We start from the raw sequence: 16639 nt of genomic DNA on the forward strand, positions 1-16639 counted from the left end.
CCTGTTCTGATATCCCAGAGGTTGCGTCCTTACTCCAAGATAAATTTTAAACCCACCTTTCAACTGGCATCTCAAAACACTACTAACACTACCGAAGTGATAAGATTTCTGCCTGTAGCACCCAGAAAAATATTATCCCAGCTGGCCCAAGAAAGGGTATAAACAGGTTATGAATAATTTTAGGATAGAAACTATAACAATTTCAAGTCCCTGTGGACATGCAAAAGGAGAAGTGAGGGGGAAAAGCAGACATAGAGTTTGATAAACCAGAGAGGATTTTCTAGCTGCAGCACATGCAATAGCAAAAGGTTGGACTTTATGACTTAGAAAGTCCCTTCCCAGTGCAAGATTTCCATGGGGTATTAAAAATAGTTAAGGGAGGCTTGTTACTGTAAAGCATGGGAATTATTGCATGATATGGAAGTAAAAGACCTATGGCTAACGTATCCTTTTTCACCTGCCTACTGAAAGAATAAAAAGTGGGAAAGAAGTAGTATTTATTTTATTAGCTGTGAATATCAGTGGCTCCATTAAGAAATGTTTGCAGGCTCAGGCTTTTTATTTAGGAGGGGGTATTTCTGGATATGGTGTCAAAACGTCCCTCCGGTTGGCTGGCCCTGCACTTCACCTCCCTTTACATCCCCATCCTGAGACAGCTCAGGCTTCAGAAAATAAATCTATAGGCTGAAATAGCCCACAAGGTATATTTGGCTCTAGCCTAGGTAACGGGGCCGTGTTTGTGAATTAAATATTACAGCGTGAAGGAAACTGCAGCTGGGTAGGGTGTCGGGCTGCAGTTGTCACCCATGAATCAGAGGCAAAGCCGCGGGCTCCGGGGGAATCCCATGGATCAGCCCGGGAAGGAAACACCCCCTTAGCGACTGATGGGTGCCTGTCCCGTCCACGTGCTTGCCTTTGCATTTTTATCACAGGGATTTGGTTTCACCCCTGGGTTAGTATGCGTCTCTGGAGCAATTTTTGGGAGCGGGGTTGATCTCCTCCGGCAAAAGGCAAGTGCTTCAGTCGTCTCTTCGAGGGTGGGATGCAGCACCCTTGGCTTAGACCAGAGGCTGCCCTTTTAGATACCTCCAGCTCAGTGAAATGCATTGCTCTGCCAGAGGTCCTCACCACCCACTGCTCTTATCCTGACCTAAACCATATAAAGAACCATCTCTGCTTCCTGTTGACAGATACTCACAATCCTTGAAGAGTTAGAGAACTTTGCTATTAGGGTTAAAACAAACAAAAATGCCTGGCACGTGATTTTATTCACTGAAGAATTGCATCTGCTTAGGTTTTGGGGAGGGGTATGGTTTTAGCACATTTGCCCATGATGAGTCAAGGGACGCTGAACTGGATTTATCTAATACACCCTAAAGAGAACCGCTGGATACAACTATTTATTCACATGGCAGTGCATGATCTCAAAAGATTAAACCCTGCCTTCTAGCTTCCCTTTGCGGGAAGGAAAATTCAGAAATTCAGAAAAAAGAGGAATATTAACCTTGAGCAGGGGCGACACTGAGTCACGCTGTGTATGTCTACACAGAGCATCGCCCACCGGCATCAGCAAGCTCTGCCCAGGCTGCGGACTGGGGGTCTGCTTGCTCAAAGAGCCACAAAGCCATGTGAGCATGGCATGGGGACAAAGCAAACCAGTTAAGACATGAGTTTAGTTTAGGCTTGGGCAGGTGTCCTCCATGGGCAGAGTAATCTCATGCTGGCCTGGAGAAGACCTTATTCCTTGCACTGTATCTGCAGTCCCTTGCAGGGAAGCCATGGCTAAAGTGTTTTTCTAGTGATGGATGGATTATTCCTGTGTGGTTTTATGAAATGCCGAGATTGGCTGTGCTTTGCTCCCCAACGGCAGCGCGTAAGGTGGAGGGATGGTACCTCACAATGAAGTCTGAATGTGCGCTCTGCATGATCTGCTTCTCCGAGCGGATGTGCTCCTGCTGCCTCGTGTCCACTATGTGACGTTTCTTCAGTATTTTCATGGCAAATGTTTTCGATTCTTCACTTTTCAACTGGACCTTGGGTAGAGCAGGCAAACACGCTGGTTAGAAGCAGGCTGCACCCCCCCACCAAGCTGTGACAGTCCAACTGCATGGGGATCAACTAATCCCACCACCCTACCTTCAAATAATTCCTCTCACCTCTTCAGTCATCAGCTTCACTTCAGTATGAACCAGACTTCTAAATACTTGGCCTATCACTAAATTGAAAAGCCATTTCTAAAACTCCATGTGTTTTAGGGAAAACACAACCGTCAGCATTACTCTCAGGTCAGAAGATGTTGCTAGCTAACATACAACTTTCACAAAGCCTTTTTCTATAGCTAGTAACAAATGCACCAGCTCTGGCAGGGAAATGCAGTCCTTGGATGTTTGTAGAGGATGAGTGGAGCTGGCTTTTCACCGGCACTGCTTGGTCACGTCTTTACTTTTAACCTTAAGCCTCAACAAGCTATTTTTAGCCTGATTCCCTGAGACGAGGTTGACCGGAGTTGTTTGCTTGCTCGCCGGCATTACCCTGGTAACTTCTGAACCCTGAGCCATCCCCAGCCCACTCTGAGGGACTGGTACCCATCCCAAAGACAGCTGGAACGCAGCCATCCTTTCCATCTTGGCCATCTCCTCTTAGTCACCACCAAACGAGAAAGGAACCTCGTCATTGACCTACCAAGCCTCTTAGTTTGCTAAATTCCCCCAGCAGCTGCTCACAATAATATTGCCAGTTAAATGCTTTTCCCCCTTTATAGTAAGAGGTGTCATTTGGCAACTTCTATTTTCGTTTTCTTGTAGGAATTTGGCTTCAGCCAGCAGATGAGTGGCTTGTCTGTCATCAAGCCCCATCAGAAATTCAGCTTGCCTTTTAGGTTAGGAGACAACATTCATGCAATCACAATTTATTTAATATAATATCTATTTTTATATTTTCTTGGTAACAGAAATGCGGGCTGATATGAGACATGGCACCTTCCACACTTTTCCCAGGCTGCATACCATAACCTTGAACAGTTTCCTCTGCATTTGCTTTGTTCACGTAATGGTTCAGATAGCAGGGAAAATGCAAGAAGGGATGGTATCCTCAGCATCCCATCTTTGTCAGAGATCAAGTTGGTACTCAGATGTCCACAAAGACACATATAGCTTAAGGAAATCAAACCCGAAAGGCTGATTCTCAGCTGACAAAGAGATTTCCAACACCACCACAAATGATTCAGAAATAAACCGTAATAAATGAGAGTCCACCTGTCCATGCCCAAAGTTTTCATCATAAGTTCTTCAATATGTATATATGTATGCATGTATTTATCTGTTTTAAAACCACTTGGGGTTTTGGTCCCCAGATTTGTGGTTTCTTATTTTCCCCACAGCCGCAAGCATTTCCAAGCCCACATGAAATGCTTCTTTTTCCAAAGGCGCTGTTCTGCATTTCACACTGAGACTCGTAATTATTAGCCTTGCATGAAGCCTGTGTTTGCCATTTAATCTTCAGGGAGACAGGGTACAAAGACCTAAACAATCCACATAAAATAAAGAAAAACATTTTTCCTCATCTATGCAGTAGAGCTGCCCATTTATTTATTGAACTGGTGCTACATGGTGCTGCTTTCGCTATGTGGTTTGACCACAGCTCAAAGCAGAAGGAAATTCTGCATTTATGGCAGACTGAAAGTGATAAAAACATTTTTGGTTTGGGGTTAGGGTTTGGGTTTTTTGTTTCATTTTGAATAAATGGCATATGGACTTTAGTTCAACTGTTTGAAGTAAATTATTTGATATTATCCAATCTAAATTGAACCAGGCTGCTTCAGGGGAGCAGGGAGAGAAGTGAGGCGACATACAGGGAATGAAGATATGATGAAAGTTAAGGTAAAATCTGGGCTGAGCAGAATTTACTAAAACTTGCAAAAAAAATCAATTAAGGTTTAGTATGACTAAGCATGTACTTCTGGAGAACTTATCCCTCTTGCTTCTGATGGCAATCCAGATTGCGTGGTTTCCCATCAGACCTGTCCATCTCGTGATGGACAAGCGCCATCAGCTGCCACACAAAGTATTTCAAACAAAAGTCTGTGCAAATCCCTATTAGATATTACAGATCAGATTTGTTTTCTTTCAGCCTGTATTTTTTAAGGTTAGGCTGTCCACAGACAAATAATAATGAACAGTGGAACCAAGAAAGTAGCTCCAGTAGCAAATTTGAACAGTTCTTGGTCAATTTGGACATGAAACATTAAAAAAAAAAAAAAAAAAAGAAAAAAGGTATTGAGCACTCTAAACTTACTTGAAACATAAATTCCTATTTTTCTAATGTTAATCCGTACTAGACATCAGTGTTAGAAATAAACACAACAACCTGGTGGAGGCTCAGATGAATAAATTTAAATATTTTATAATAAAGTGTAGTACGAATAAATCCCAATGTACCCCTTCTGGTATTATCATTTTAATACCATGGATTCTGACTACCTAGTTTTTGTGTCTTTCATTAAAAAGGCTATTTCTTTTATTGATTACTGTTTTTTCAGGAATGCCTGGGCACATGGTGGAGAGCCTGGGGAAGTAACCTGCTTTCCTATGTGTACCTGCACAGCTGCAAAATAAGTACAGGAAAGGAAATCACTATGAGGAAACAGAAGGCAATGGTTTTATTTGGTGTTTGATAATGTTATCACTGCCACAAATGTTTAAATATAGAACAATCAGGTGGCTACAATTAGCTAATGCAAGATTTTGACCTAATGCCACAAGAGAATTTAGATCCATTTTCCAGTCCCACTCCTGTTGTGTTTCATAACGCAGAGAATTTGTGAGAGTTTGAGAGAGCGGGGGGATTAATTTGCATTAAATGTGCTGATGCACCGAAACAAGCTGCCAAGGTACAAAATCTAAGGCTTACATTTTGGATCATCTGGTTGTCCACCTGGAAAATGAATCCTGCAAACTTCTCCTCCTTCTTCAACATGCCTGAGTCCTCCCCTTGCTCTGGTGTTTCTGCCAAATGTGGTAACTGTGAGGACTATTTTTATGATGTAAAGCTGGGGAGCTCCAGGTCATTTTTATTATTCTTACAAACAGTAATTTATAGTATTAAGCTCATGACAGTTAATAGAAAAAAAACCCATGTCTAATGCCAATCTCATTTCAAAAGTAGAAAAAAAAAATCCAGGAGTCACCTGGACTTTTTATTAAAAAAAAAAAAAAAAGATTAACTTTGAGAAGATGAGAATGGGCTGCTGAGAACACCCTGTTCTCCAACTATAATGAGAAAAATAGCACAGGGAGCCACAGAAGCCACAAGGATTTTGACTCTCGGCTCAGAAGGAACGGGTTATGTTGGGCAGGAAGCTCAGCCTCCCAAAGAAACCCACCACAAAAATCTCCTAAATGCTTCAGAACAGGGAAAAGTGTGCAGTTTTCCAAGGCAGGCAGTTTGCAAAGGAGCCATCCTTGCTACACAGCTCACAAGATCAGCTTTCACTCACTTGGAAGCAACATCTTGTATTTCAAAGGCCTCAGAACTATTGATTCAGTGGAGACCTGCTGGAGCCTTGGGTTTCAATCGCTCTTCTCTGAGAACAGCTGAGCCACTAAGTGGACTGACACTGGGTAACCACCAACCTCCATCTCTCTCAACCTTTTTTTTGCAAGTTAAAAGAATTTCTGCTCCCTTCCTTCCTCCTTTTTTCACTCCTCTCCTCGCATTGACCTTACCCAGTCATTGCCCTTTCACCAGCACAAACATCTCCAAAATGATCTCTCTTGGAAATTCATTGTACTGATGGTAAGAGTGCATCAAGGCCACTATAAATGTCCACATTCAACGATAATATTAAAGTTGCGTATCTGCTGAATGGCCCAGTGGCAGGAAAGAATTAGAAATAAAATTTTGTCCTGGTTTCGGCTGGGATAGAGTTAATTTTCTTCCTAGGAGCTGGTACAGTGCTGTGTTTTGGATTTAGTATGAGAATAATGTTGATAACACACCGATGTTTTAGTTGTTGCTAAGTAGTGCTTACACTAGTCAAGGACTTTTCAGCTTCCCATGCTCTACCGACTGAGAAGGCTGGAGGTGCACAAGAAGCTGGGAGGGGGCACAGCCAGGACAGCTGACCCAAACTGGCCAAAGAGATATTCCATACCATGTGACATCATGCTCAGTACATAAACTGCGGGAAAGCTGGCCGGGGGGGGCCGCTGCTGGGGGACTGGCTGGGCATCGGTCGGCGGGTGGTGAGCAATTGCATTGTGCATCACTTGCTTTGTATACTATTATTATTAATTATTATTGTTATTTTATTCTATTTCAATTATTAAACTGTTTTTATCTCAACGCACAAGTTTTCTCACTTTTACCCTTCTGATTCTCCCCCCCATCCCACCGGGGGGGTGGGAGAATGAGCAAGTGGCTGTGTGGTGCTCAGTTGCCGACTGAGGTTAAACCACGACAAATTTATAGCACTGAGTATATTCCTTCTCTTTCTCTCCACCTTCATACACGTTTCAGCTTTCCATTTTATGTCCATCTCATCACTGAGCTCTGGCACATGGTCCATATCTGCAATTCTGTCTCCAACTTGCATGGACTTAATTGCAAAATGCAAAGCAGGCTGAACAGCTAACCTCCACCGAGGGACCCATACCATCCTTTCTACTGCAATAATCCCCAAAATAGTGAATCCTTGTAAAGCTGCAGTTACTACTGATGCTCTCCTGGTCGGACTCCCTCCCAATGAATTTTCCTGAGCTCTTGCCCTCTCTGTTAGAAATGAACCTCTGGAGGAGAATATAAGCTCTTTCAGTTGTGGAACAGGAATACATTTTCTCTCCAAAAGACAAGAAAATGCATTAGGGAACGTAGTTAAATAAAGCCCATACACCACCTTAAAGAGGTGATGTACAAAACTAGAGAGAGAAGAGGTAAAATTAATTAGATTAGGTCATTCTGCAAGATTTTTATCCAGGAAATGAACTGCATCCCAGTGACAAAAATAACAGCAGAAATGTTGTTTATAACTAAACAAGCCAATAGTAGAAGCAAAATCGAATAAGAAATAGATGCTTTTATTTTGCATATATAGGTATTTTGCATATAGATTTTTGCATACATATTTGCAAAAAATATAAACATATAAAATCTATATGGCATATATATTTATACGCATATATAAATATAAATGTAACATAAAATAAATATACATATATTTTGCAAAATATTCTGGTCCAAGCACTGGGGTGATGGGATATCACATTCAGATTTGTAGCCATGGCTGCATCTTCAACCAGCAGATATTAACTGGTCAGGGCTACACAGGAAGAGTTAGGCTTCTCCATCTTTTAGCCCCTTCCCATCGCACGAGCTCACAGCGATTGCCAACTTCATGAAGAGGCAGCTATTCTTGTCCTCCACATGTGACACCCTTCCAGACCTCTGAAGCAAGGAAGCCCCACAACATCGGAGTGGACAGGAGTTGAAGCAAGCAGCTTTCTTCTGTGCCAGCCCCAAAGCTGCCATCTCCCCGCTTGCCTTGCAGTCGCACGTCACTTGGGGAGCACTGTCCGATGTCATCGCTTCATCATCTCCTCTTTGGCTGTGCTTCACCATGATGCCCCATTCCCATGTCACTAGGTGGTTTTTTGGCAGTCTGAGTCATCGTGACAGAGCTACCCCTGAGTAAACCCAAACAGATGGGTCACTATCTGAAAATACGTTCAACCAGAAGTTCTCTTGCAGAGGACATGGCAGGGAAACGGGCTTCATTTTGCTGCTAATAAGTTGAATTCACAGGACTACCTTTAACTTCTCAGCATTGAGAAAATAATGCTGCTTCAGTAAAGAAACTTTAAAAAGTTCAATATGGTGGGGGTGAAGATGTCTTGGTAGCAAGTTGGGTAGAAGAGGAATGCTGCAAGATTGGGACAAGATGCAAACGCAGGGGAGAAGAGGAAGAGAGGAAGAGAAAAGAAGAGGAGAAGGAGAGATGCAGAGGAGAAGAAGGAGAAGGAGAAGGACAAGAAAAAGAGAAGAGATCAACCTCTCCTGCTTTTTCAAGTCCTTGTTTCGTTAGACCTCAGCTGGCTTGTCCTGGGCTCCCCGTGCTTACATGAAATTGTTGGAACTGCTCCAAAAGCGTTGCTTTGCTTTACTGTGTATAAACTTCTGCAACTTCCAAAACACACAGTGCACTCGAGACCCGATTTTTTTTTTTTTAACACAGCTATAATTCACGTACAAATAAATATGGTTTTACACCTTAGTGATTTTTCAGACTTCCTGGGAAAATGGGTATTGATGACACAAAATCCAGGCCTCGATGAAAAAAAGAGTAAATGGGTGTATCGGTATGTTTCTTATCCTTCCTCTTTCTCTGTCTCTATTTACTATAAATCATATATGTGTATTACATATAGTCTGCAATGTGAGCAATTTCCGTGCATCTCCAGTGGAGAGCTGAACTGATACAATGCAAGCTGACCTTGAGAATCTGTAAATGTTAAGAAATATTTACCAGGATGTAGAACAATTCCCAAAAGAAGGATTTATTTTCAGTGAAGACTAGTGAGGTGCCTGAACCTTGCCACACCTAGCCTGAGGATATGCTATTTTAACTGCACTTATCTCATTCACATCTGGTCTTCTATTCCTTCATGTTCTTCTAGAAGACAGCAAAGAACCTCTCCCAATTTTCTGAATTCCCATTTACCGCAGATGTTGTGCCTGTGGGTTACAGCTCTTTCATGGCCGTGGGTTTTCCAAGAAGCCCTACAATTACATTTTTTTCTCCAGGAAGCTGCTACAGATATTATTTGCCACCACGGTACCCTGTGCAGACCCTTGAAGCCATAAAAGAGCAACAGACCGAAGGGCACGAACACAGAGCTGAACACATATCCATATAGTTTATCCTTCCTTCGTTTTGGCAGCTACATTGAGGTTACAACTGGAATGGTGTTTGCCACTTAAAAATCCCCAGATTTCCTCTCACTGATATAATGGAGGCATTTGAACATCAACTTTCACAACGTCTGGACACCGCGTCACAAAAACCTTGCTCATGAGTCTTTTCTGCTGATCTTCAAGGGAGCTGGCCGGGCTCCCAGCTAAATGGGAACACACACAGGCAGTGGAGTTTGTGCAAGAAAAAAATATTTCCTTTACTCTGGAGATGTGGCTTTTTCCTAAACATGCAGTAACGGTGAGCTTTTAGGAGCTGGACAGAAGCTTTTCTTGAACTCTTGTGTCCATGACTCACAGACAAGTTTCTTGTTGCTCACATCTTCTGTTGAACTCCCCATGTGGGCACGGTGATACCTCTATAATAACAAAGATGCTTTTCCAAAGGGCTTTTGCTAGCTGTGCATTTTGCTATATGTGTATTATTTGGATATAATGGAGCCACAAATCAGTGCTATCATGAAACATGAATATCTTCGTATCACATTAAATAATAACCGACTCAACCACAGTGCTCAGAAACTGAAGTGCAAATGCTTTTGCTTGCTGGGTATGTCCAAGGTCCTTTATTTTCCGCCATTTCCCAGCTAGATGCATTCGAATGAACAAAAATAGCAGCAGCTGTTGCTGAGCACAGCACTTGCAAGCTGAGCTCTCCTAATCCCAACAGCTGAACTGCTGCAAGAACAAAGTGGCGACTTCTGCCCTCCCCAGCAAAAGAGTACAGCATGCTTTTAGTACTAAATATACTTACGTTCTTCCAGGATGAAACAGATTTCCCCACCATAATACTCTTTGCCTTACAACTTGCTTTCTCCCCAGCATTTCTTTTTATTAGGCAAGCGAGGGAATGTCTTGCTCATATTTACGCCTCAAAGCCTACTGTGGTGCTCAGTATTGCAGATTTCTCCATTAGGGTTTTGAAGGTACTTTGCACATGTCTTTAAGGCCAGATTCAGCCACTCTGCTGACCTAAGGCTTAGAGAGAAATTGTGGTTTGCATATGCAAATTACAAGCATGCTGCCTGGTGCTTCTCACTATATCCTTTCCACCTCGTCCTCAACATTGCGTTAGTTTTGGGTTAGCTGCATGCTGTGTGTGAACAGACATGGTGACTGGACTGGGTTAGACTGGAAAATAAGTCAAGACTAAAAAAAAACAGACCTAAGATGGAAAGAAAAATAATGGAGTAAAAATTAAGTCTTTAGGGGATACTGTAGGCTGAAACTTTGAAGGATGAATCAAGAATTAATTACAAGTGGGCAGCAGGATGGAAACTGTCCATGACAGTAACCTTATTTTCTTTGAAAAAGTCGAGATTCAACTGGTTGGGAAAGCACTAAATACCATATCACAATCTGAGTGCTATGGGACTCCACAGGAAAATAAATTGCAAAATTACACTCTATGAATACACCTAAGTATACACTAAAAAATGCAGTCCTTAGAAAACCTCAGCTATTTAACAATTAAAATTGCTTAATTAAATACTGAACTATGCTAAAAACCTGTAATTCTATGTTTTGATCCCTGTACTAAAAATTGGATTCAATGCTTGACAACATGCACAACTAAGTTTTTTATAAGCAAGGGCATTGGGAAATGTATTAAAATTTGTGTCTTTCTATAAAGCTCAGGGGTAAATATTATTTTTCAAAAATGTCTAGAAGGAAAAGGCTAAAAAGCAGTGAGGAATGTAAACTGTTTCATGCATAAAATCATTCCAATAAAAAGTAAATAGCAGAAGAAGGGTTATATAGCTAAAATATGTGAAACCAAATGGAAAAACTCACTACTGCCGTTTCTCAAAAATATGAGATGGACCTAAACTCTCCAACCCCATACATGATCTGGCCCCGCTCCTGAGTTTGGCTTTGTCCACAATATAGCACCTATTTTTATATCTTATTCCTGTCTTCAACTCGAGCTGAAGCCTCTGGCTTGACAGCTCATATCCTGATCTGGCCTCTGACAATATTTGATGGGCTACGAATGGCATCTCATCTTTCCAAACTTTGACAACATCCTTTCTCTTAACAGGCAAGCCCCAAGAATATGTTTCCATCTACAAAGGATGTATTTAATTCCATTAGGAATTAAAAATCAAAGGAAAAATAAAAAAGTAGCTCTGCAGTGGTCCAGCCCCATCTGACAGTATCATTGAAATTAAGCATCCTGCATATAGTTAAGAAGGGAAGTTAAAAAAAAAGACCAAATCTTCATAACCAGCATTTTGCTCAGGTCAGTAGCAGTAGTTCCGTTGTCAGATGAATGTGGGATTTACTCAGGTACCTGATCTTCAAATCCCTCACTTAAATCTTAATTTCTTTGCCTTGATGGCACCCAAAATGCCCATTCTTTCACAAGGAAGGAGGCCAAAGGATTCCTGACAGTTAAAAATTAAAGATATTTCAAAGAGAAGACTGATCTTTCTAAAAAAAAGCTTCGTAATAGCTGGGACAAAAGGATAGCTATGCAATTGGAAATTTCCACTAATAAATATCTGAATTATGCATCTGTCAGTCTATTGGAAGACAATTATGGCATTTTTTTCCTCACCATCTAATTAATTCACTAATGGTTTTGTTTACAAAACAGGCTAGAGGCTACAATAAATTTGATTGCACTTCATAATCTGTGGCCAGATTTCTCTTAAAACACAAATAAAAACGAAAAATGCCATAGTGTCCATTTTAAAAAGATCTTGTATAGCCCCAGTAAAATGTGGCTGAAACTAAGGCTTCATATTTTATGTGTATGTCTTTATTAATCTCCATATTGTAAAGGAGTTTAGCTTTTAGTGGTCACCATCAAGCCAAAAGGACTTCAAGAGGGTCTGTCTAGTATATGGCATCATAAAACACTTTCATTAATAACTTGGATTATGAAATAAGAAGAATGTTATTAGCTTTGCACCTATTAAAATCAAGCCAGAGAGGGGTGGGAGCGTTTTTGAGAAGAGCAAGGGAATTCAAACTAATATTTACAAATTGAAGTGATGACTTGAAATAAAAGGGACACTATTTAGTAGTGGCAAAGTGCTGCCCCTAGTTGTCCAGCTCTACCTGAGCAGAGGAAGGTTCAGGTTGGGCTAACATGCCTGGTTTGGGTGCCATGGGCACCTCGCCAAAGAGGTGAGAGCCAGCTGGAGACTGAGGAACAAGAACGATCACAGGCCTAGAAAGCATGAATTAGATGTACAGCTCAAAAGAAGCACATTTATTCTTTTAAAGAAAAGAGTTCTTCAGGTTTGCATGATAATGGTCTTCAAATACATACAACCCAACCTCAAGGGTTGTATGTATTTGTATTTCAAGCCTACTACAGGCTACAGCAGGGAGATGTTAAATATTAGGAAAAATCTTCCTGGGAACCTCCTTCCCTAAAGACTTCAACAACAAATTAGGGAAAACTGGTCAGAAGTGGTTAGGTATATTTGACTCTGCCTGGATGACGACCTCTTTAGGTCCCTTCCAGCCTGAAGTTTAATGACCATATGGTTGAAATATGTGCTCTAAGTGCCACCAACTTCCGCAAAACTGCTGAACGTTAAAACATATGATTAAATGTTTTTTCAAGTCAGGGCTAAAAACTGAGACTGTCCTTAATCTGCCTATTGCCTGCTGCCTTCAGGATGCCCCAAGCCATATGTTACCCATAGGAGTGCAGAAGGCACAGCTCTCTCCAAGCTTGCATAAGTGCAGGGACAGTGGGTAAGTCTATAGGTTTTTCACTGGCGTATCTGTCCTGAGAAGTGAACAAAGATGTAGCTGAAACCAAGTCTTAATCAAGCTTGTGATGGAGTGTGGAGAAAAGATATTATTTTTGCAATTTTATAACAACAAGAATGATTTAAAATCTTCTCCTTCCTCTATCTCTGAGTGATTGTTGGAAGTGATAACTGAGTAAATCAATATAACAAAAAGGCATGTGTTCAGGCGTGGACCTGATTTTCAGTCTACCTGTGCTCAGCCATCACCTACATGAACTGATTTCACAGCAATAATGACTCTAACCCCGTATGTTCAGATACTCCAATACATTTATTTCAGAGCTGTCTAAAATAATCTTGATTTAAATCCAAAATAACTGACCTGGGGCAGATGATTAGATACACAGGACTTAAATTAAAAGGAAATTAAAGAACAAAGACAAGAGCAATAAAGTTCAGGAGACATGAGGCTGAGGACACCTGACCTACATCCCTGTCCTCTGCAGAGCAGTGCTTGCTGCGGTATGAACCTGAGATGACATATTCATTCCCTGTTCCAATGTAATATTGAGGCACCTGGATCTCAACACAGAAGATGCTCAACTGACATAGTGCTGAGAAGCAGAGTTGCAAAAAATAGTGGATGCATCTGTTAATCCATGCTATTAAAAAACAAACAGTCCACTCCAACTGTTTTCTTTCTGCCCTGCTAAGGGAGGTGTCCACCAGCTGGGCAAGACGTGTCCCAGAGCAGCTTGCACCTACTTGGCAGCCCTCCGAAATGTGGGAGGGTTGTCCTAGGAATGTAGCGCCGGCCGGCCCTGGGCAGACTGTGGTCTCTCCAACCCACCTGTTTGCTTTTCAAACACTGAGGATCATAGAGGTCCTGCTGTAAGTGAAGAAAAGCCTTTATTTGCTCTTGTTCCAGCGGCAGAGCTGGTCCCCATCTAAAATAGCACAGTCACTACTCAGCTGGTTTCTCTCCTTGAGAGAAGCCTGGATAAAAGCTGATTACATAGTCCAGTTAGGGATGAAGAAGGAGAACAGCCTCCATAAGGACAAGGCATGTTGCAAGAGGTATCAGGTAGCCATCAAAAAACTGAGCAAACTACGTACAACACCAATGCAAATCTGTTGGAAATGTCTCTTGACATACAAAAAATAAAACTACCTAGAAAAGCAAAACAAAAAAGGTATTTCCACATGTAATCTCCATAGAATTGAAAATTATTTAAATTTTAGGCTGTCTCACCTAAAAGCCATGTACTTGTGTATGAATGCATTAAAAGGGTTACCTCTCCAAACAGGCAGCATTCACAGAGGTGTCTGGAAAACCAGTGTATATTGATACAAACCACAGCTGGAAATTAAAACACAGGCCAATGAGAGTGTTACTCCTTCCTGGCCAGCAAGACACAAACTAAGCCTGAGACATTCCAGTTTCCAACCAGACACCACCAGTTGCCCTCTTGAAGGATACGGAGATGCCCTGGGGGGGCCTGCCCACAGCAGCCAAGGTTAAGCTATAAAAATCTTCTTCCTTGCAATGTACTTTATTTCATCAATTTTGCTCTTGCAAAACACAAAAATGTGAATGTTTTCCAGGAACAAATTTCAATGCTGCTGTGCACCAGCAGACTACTGTAACACACGCAGGCAATAAAAGAGTCAATTCCTCTGATACATTTTGCATTAGTTCATTTTTTAGCCTTAAATTGTAAAACATATTTTTCATGGAGAAGATAGAAGCAAGAGGTAGAAATTCTAGGCTCAGTTTTGACAAAAAGAATATTTTCTTGTTTTAGTAACAAAATTTCCCTTGGTGGTAAAGAAAAATAATAAAATCTGGAGTGTTAAGCTAAACTTTTAAATATCTTTTATCCTTCTGTGTGTAATTCAGTATTATTTAAGAACTACAGAAAATGACCTTAACCAGCATTTTCCTGCTTAGGAGAGGGGCACCCACCCCTGAAGAAAACCCCTACAAGGTGATGGAAATGTTTCTCCCATTGGTGGCCTTCTGCAGGCTGTGTAGGTGGCATCAGGGCTTCTTGGAGGCTTCTGAGATTTGGAAACCTAAGATTTCAGTATTCCTACCTGACTCTGATCTGATACGTTGAAGTGACAGAGCATGTCCACTCCTGCTCTTCCTCACACCTGGCCAACCGTCACACATTGATAAGATTTGTTTTTTGTCAACATCTTAAAGCTTCCAAATTAACTCCGTGAGCAGCCAGAGGTAGAGGACTGGCCCATGGCCATCAATAGCACAGTCCAATTTTTTTTCTTATCAATGCAGTTGAGGGTCCCATAAACAACCCCTCATGAAGACAAACTCATGCACCTTCCCAGGAACATCTTGAGGTTTTCAAAGCTTGACAGCATGCATCAAAAAAGCCTTAAAAATGAAAACAAACCTCACAAGGTCCTCCACAAGATTCAAAACAAGCCCCAAACTGGTGGATCCCTCACTACAGGTCACCTCAGGTGGCGAAGCCAGCGGTGATGTTAATTTAGGAGACAAATCTCCTGAGCTTTATGCTGTTGTCAACAGAGTGGGAAGGGCCTTTGAAAGGGAGGTTGAGCGCAACCCGAATTAAACTCCTGCTTCTAAAGCATCCTCCGCAGAAGATGACTATAGAAGGAGTGGGGCAAGGACAGCCTTCCCAGACTACACGTGAGCTCTCGTGACTCTCTTCCAGAACAACAGTTGCTAATATCAAATAAATAAATAAATAAATAAACAAACAAATAAATAAACAAACCCCAGGGAGGGACCAGCATTCTCACGGACGTGCTCTCCTCTGCACAATTTTACATACATCCAAACAGGAAAAGTCAGAAATAAATCACATGGAATAGTGAGTTGCACTTGTAACACAGAATTTACCCATTACGTCACAAATAATCACCAAAACACTTGATTTTGCCCATTTTCCAGTTCCCAGCACTACAGGTCTTCTTGGCTCCCGCAGGGTTATGGAGCGGGGATTTCCCTGAAGTTTCGTGATGGCAGCAGTAACTCTGTTCACTTTTCTGCCCCCAACTTACAGGAGTTCCTAACATACTGTACTGGTGTCTGGTATCAGAAGCTCCTCCGTGGGCAGCACTGTGATGTAAACTAAGCTCCCTCTTTCTATTATAAGTTTTTGTATTTACATGATATTATAAATGGGTCACGCAACGCCTGCCGTTTCAGTCTCCTCCTGCTCAGGCTTTGTTTTAAAAAAGACTACAGAGCTCTAAATCCAAGCAGAGCAAAAAGTAAGCTCAGATTTCTCCCTTTCTCTAAAATTCTTCAAAAAATAAGTAGTTTTCTGTGAAGTGTTGTCATAGTTCAGACATTGAATCTACAGCTTTTGTGATAACCAAGGAGATCTCTAGACCTGAATTAGAAACTGCTTAGAAGAGACATTGTACTGCTGCTGCAGTTTTGGCTAAGTAAGATTTTAGGTTGCTCTTTCAATCTTAGCACTCAACAGCTGCACAACTCTTCAGGTTTTTTTTTAAAAGGCAGTCAATGCCATAAACATAGGACCACTTGGAGAGAGAAGATGTGTGCTCCTCTCTCAACCTAGTACATAAATTCTTCTTGGCTACTGCAAAGCATTTATTTGTACATTTTTATTTACCGGGAAATGTAATTCAGCTTTCTTCAACCATTAGAAAATACATAATCCCATCATATAATTTTCTTCCAGTTATTCGGGTGTAATAACAAAGAAAAATTAAAAGACTCATAACACAGTACTTATTCTAGGACATCACACAAACTTCAAAGAAGAAAAGATTACCTACCAGCTCAACTCGTCCAAACCCTCCGACTCCAAGAGTGTCAATGATGTTGAAATCAGACAGTTTCAGGTTGGCGAAGAAGGCAGCTTCGGCTTCATATCTGGATTTTTTTATGCGAAAAAACGGAAATTTCTTAGAGGTGCAAACATGAGTACTGCGCAATACCG

At 41.4% G+C, this 16639-nt stretch overlaps 1 protein-coding gene across 8 annotated transcripts in view; it reads right to left on the reverse strand.

Annotated features, from left to right (window-relative positions):
• The window catches only part of PRKG1 (protein kinase cGMP-dependent 1), a 541470-nt gene that overhangs the window by 17959 nt on the left and 506872 nt on the right, over positions 1-16639 (reverse strand). For 7 of the 8 annotated variants that reach the window (XM_076339487.1, XM_076339489.1, XM_076339486.1 and 4 more), the window contains 2 exons: positions 16476-16572; positions 1894-2033 (listed from right to left, as the gene is read on the reverse strand). In XM_076339487.1, the coding sequence (XP_076195602.1) occupies positions 1894-2033; positions 16476-16572 (237 nt within the window). Of the gene's footprint in view, positions 1-1893; positions 2034-15094; positions 15146-16475; positions 16573-16639 lie in introns of those variants that run through there. The other variant, XM_076339494.1, reaches the window with a different exon arrangement.

This window comes from Aptenodytes patagonicus, chromosome 5 (genome assembly GCF_965638725.1).
Source record: "Aptenodytes patagonicus chromosome 5, bAptPat1.pri.cur, whole genome shotgun sequence".
In the NCBI taxonomy this organism is placed as follows: Eukaryota; Metazoa; Chordata; class Aves; order Sphenisciformes; family Spheniscidae; genus Aptenodytes; species Aptenodytes patagonicus.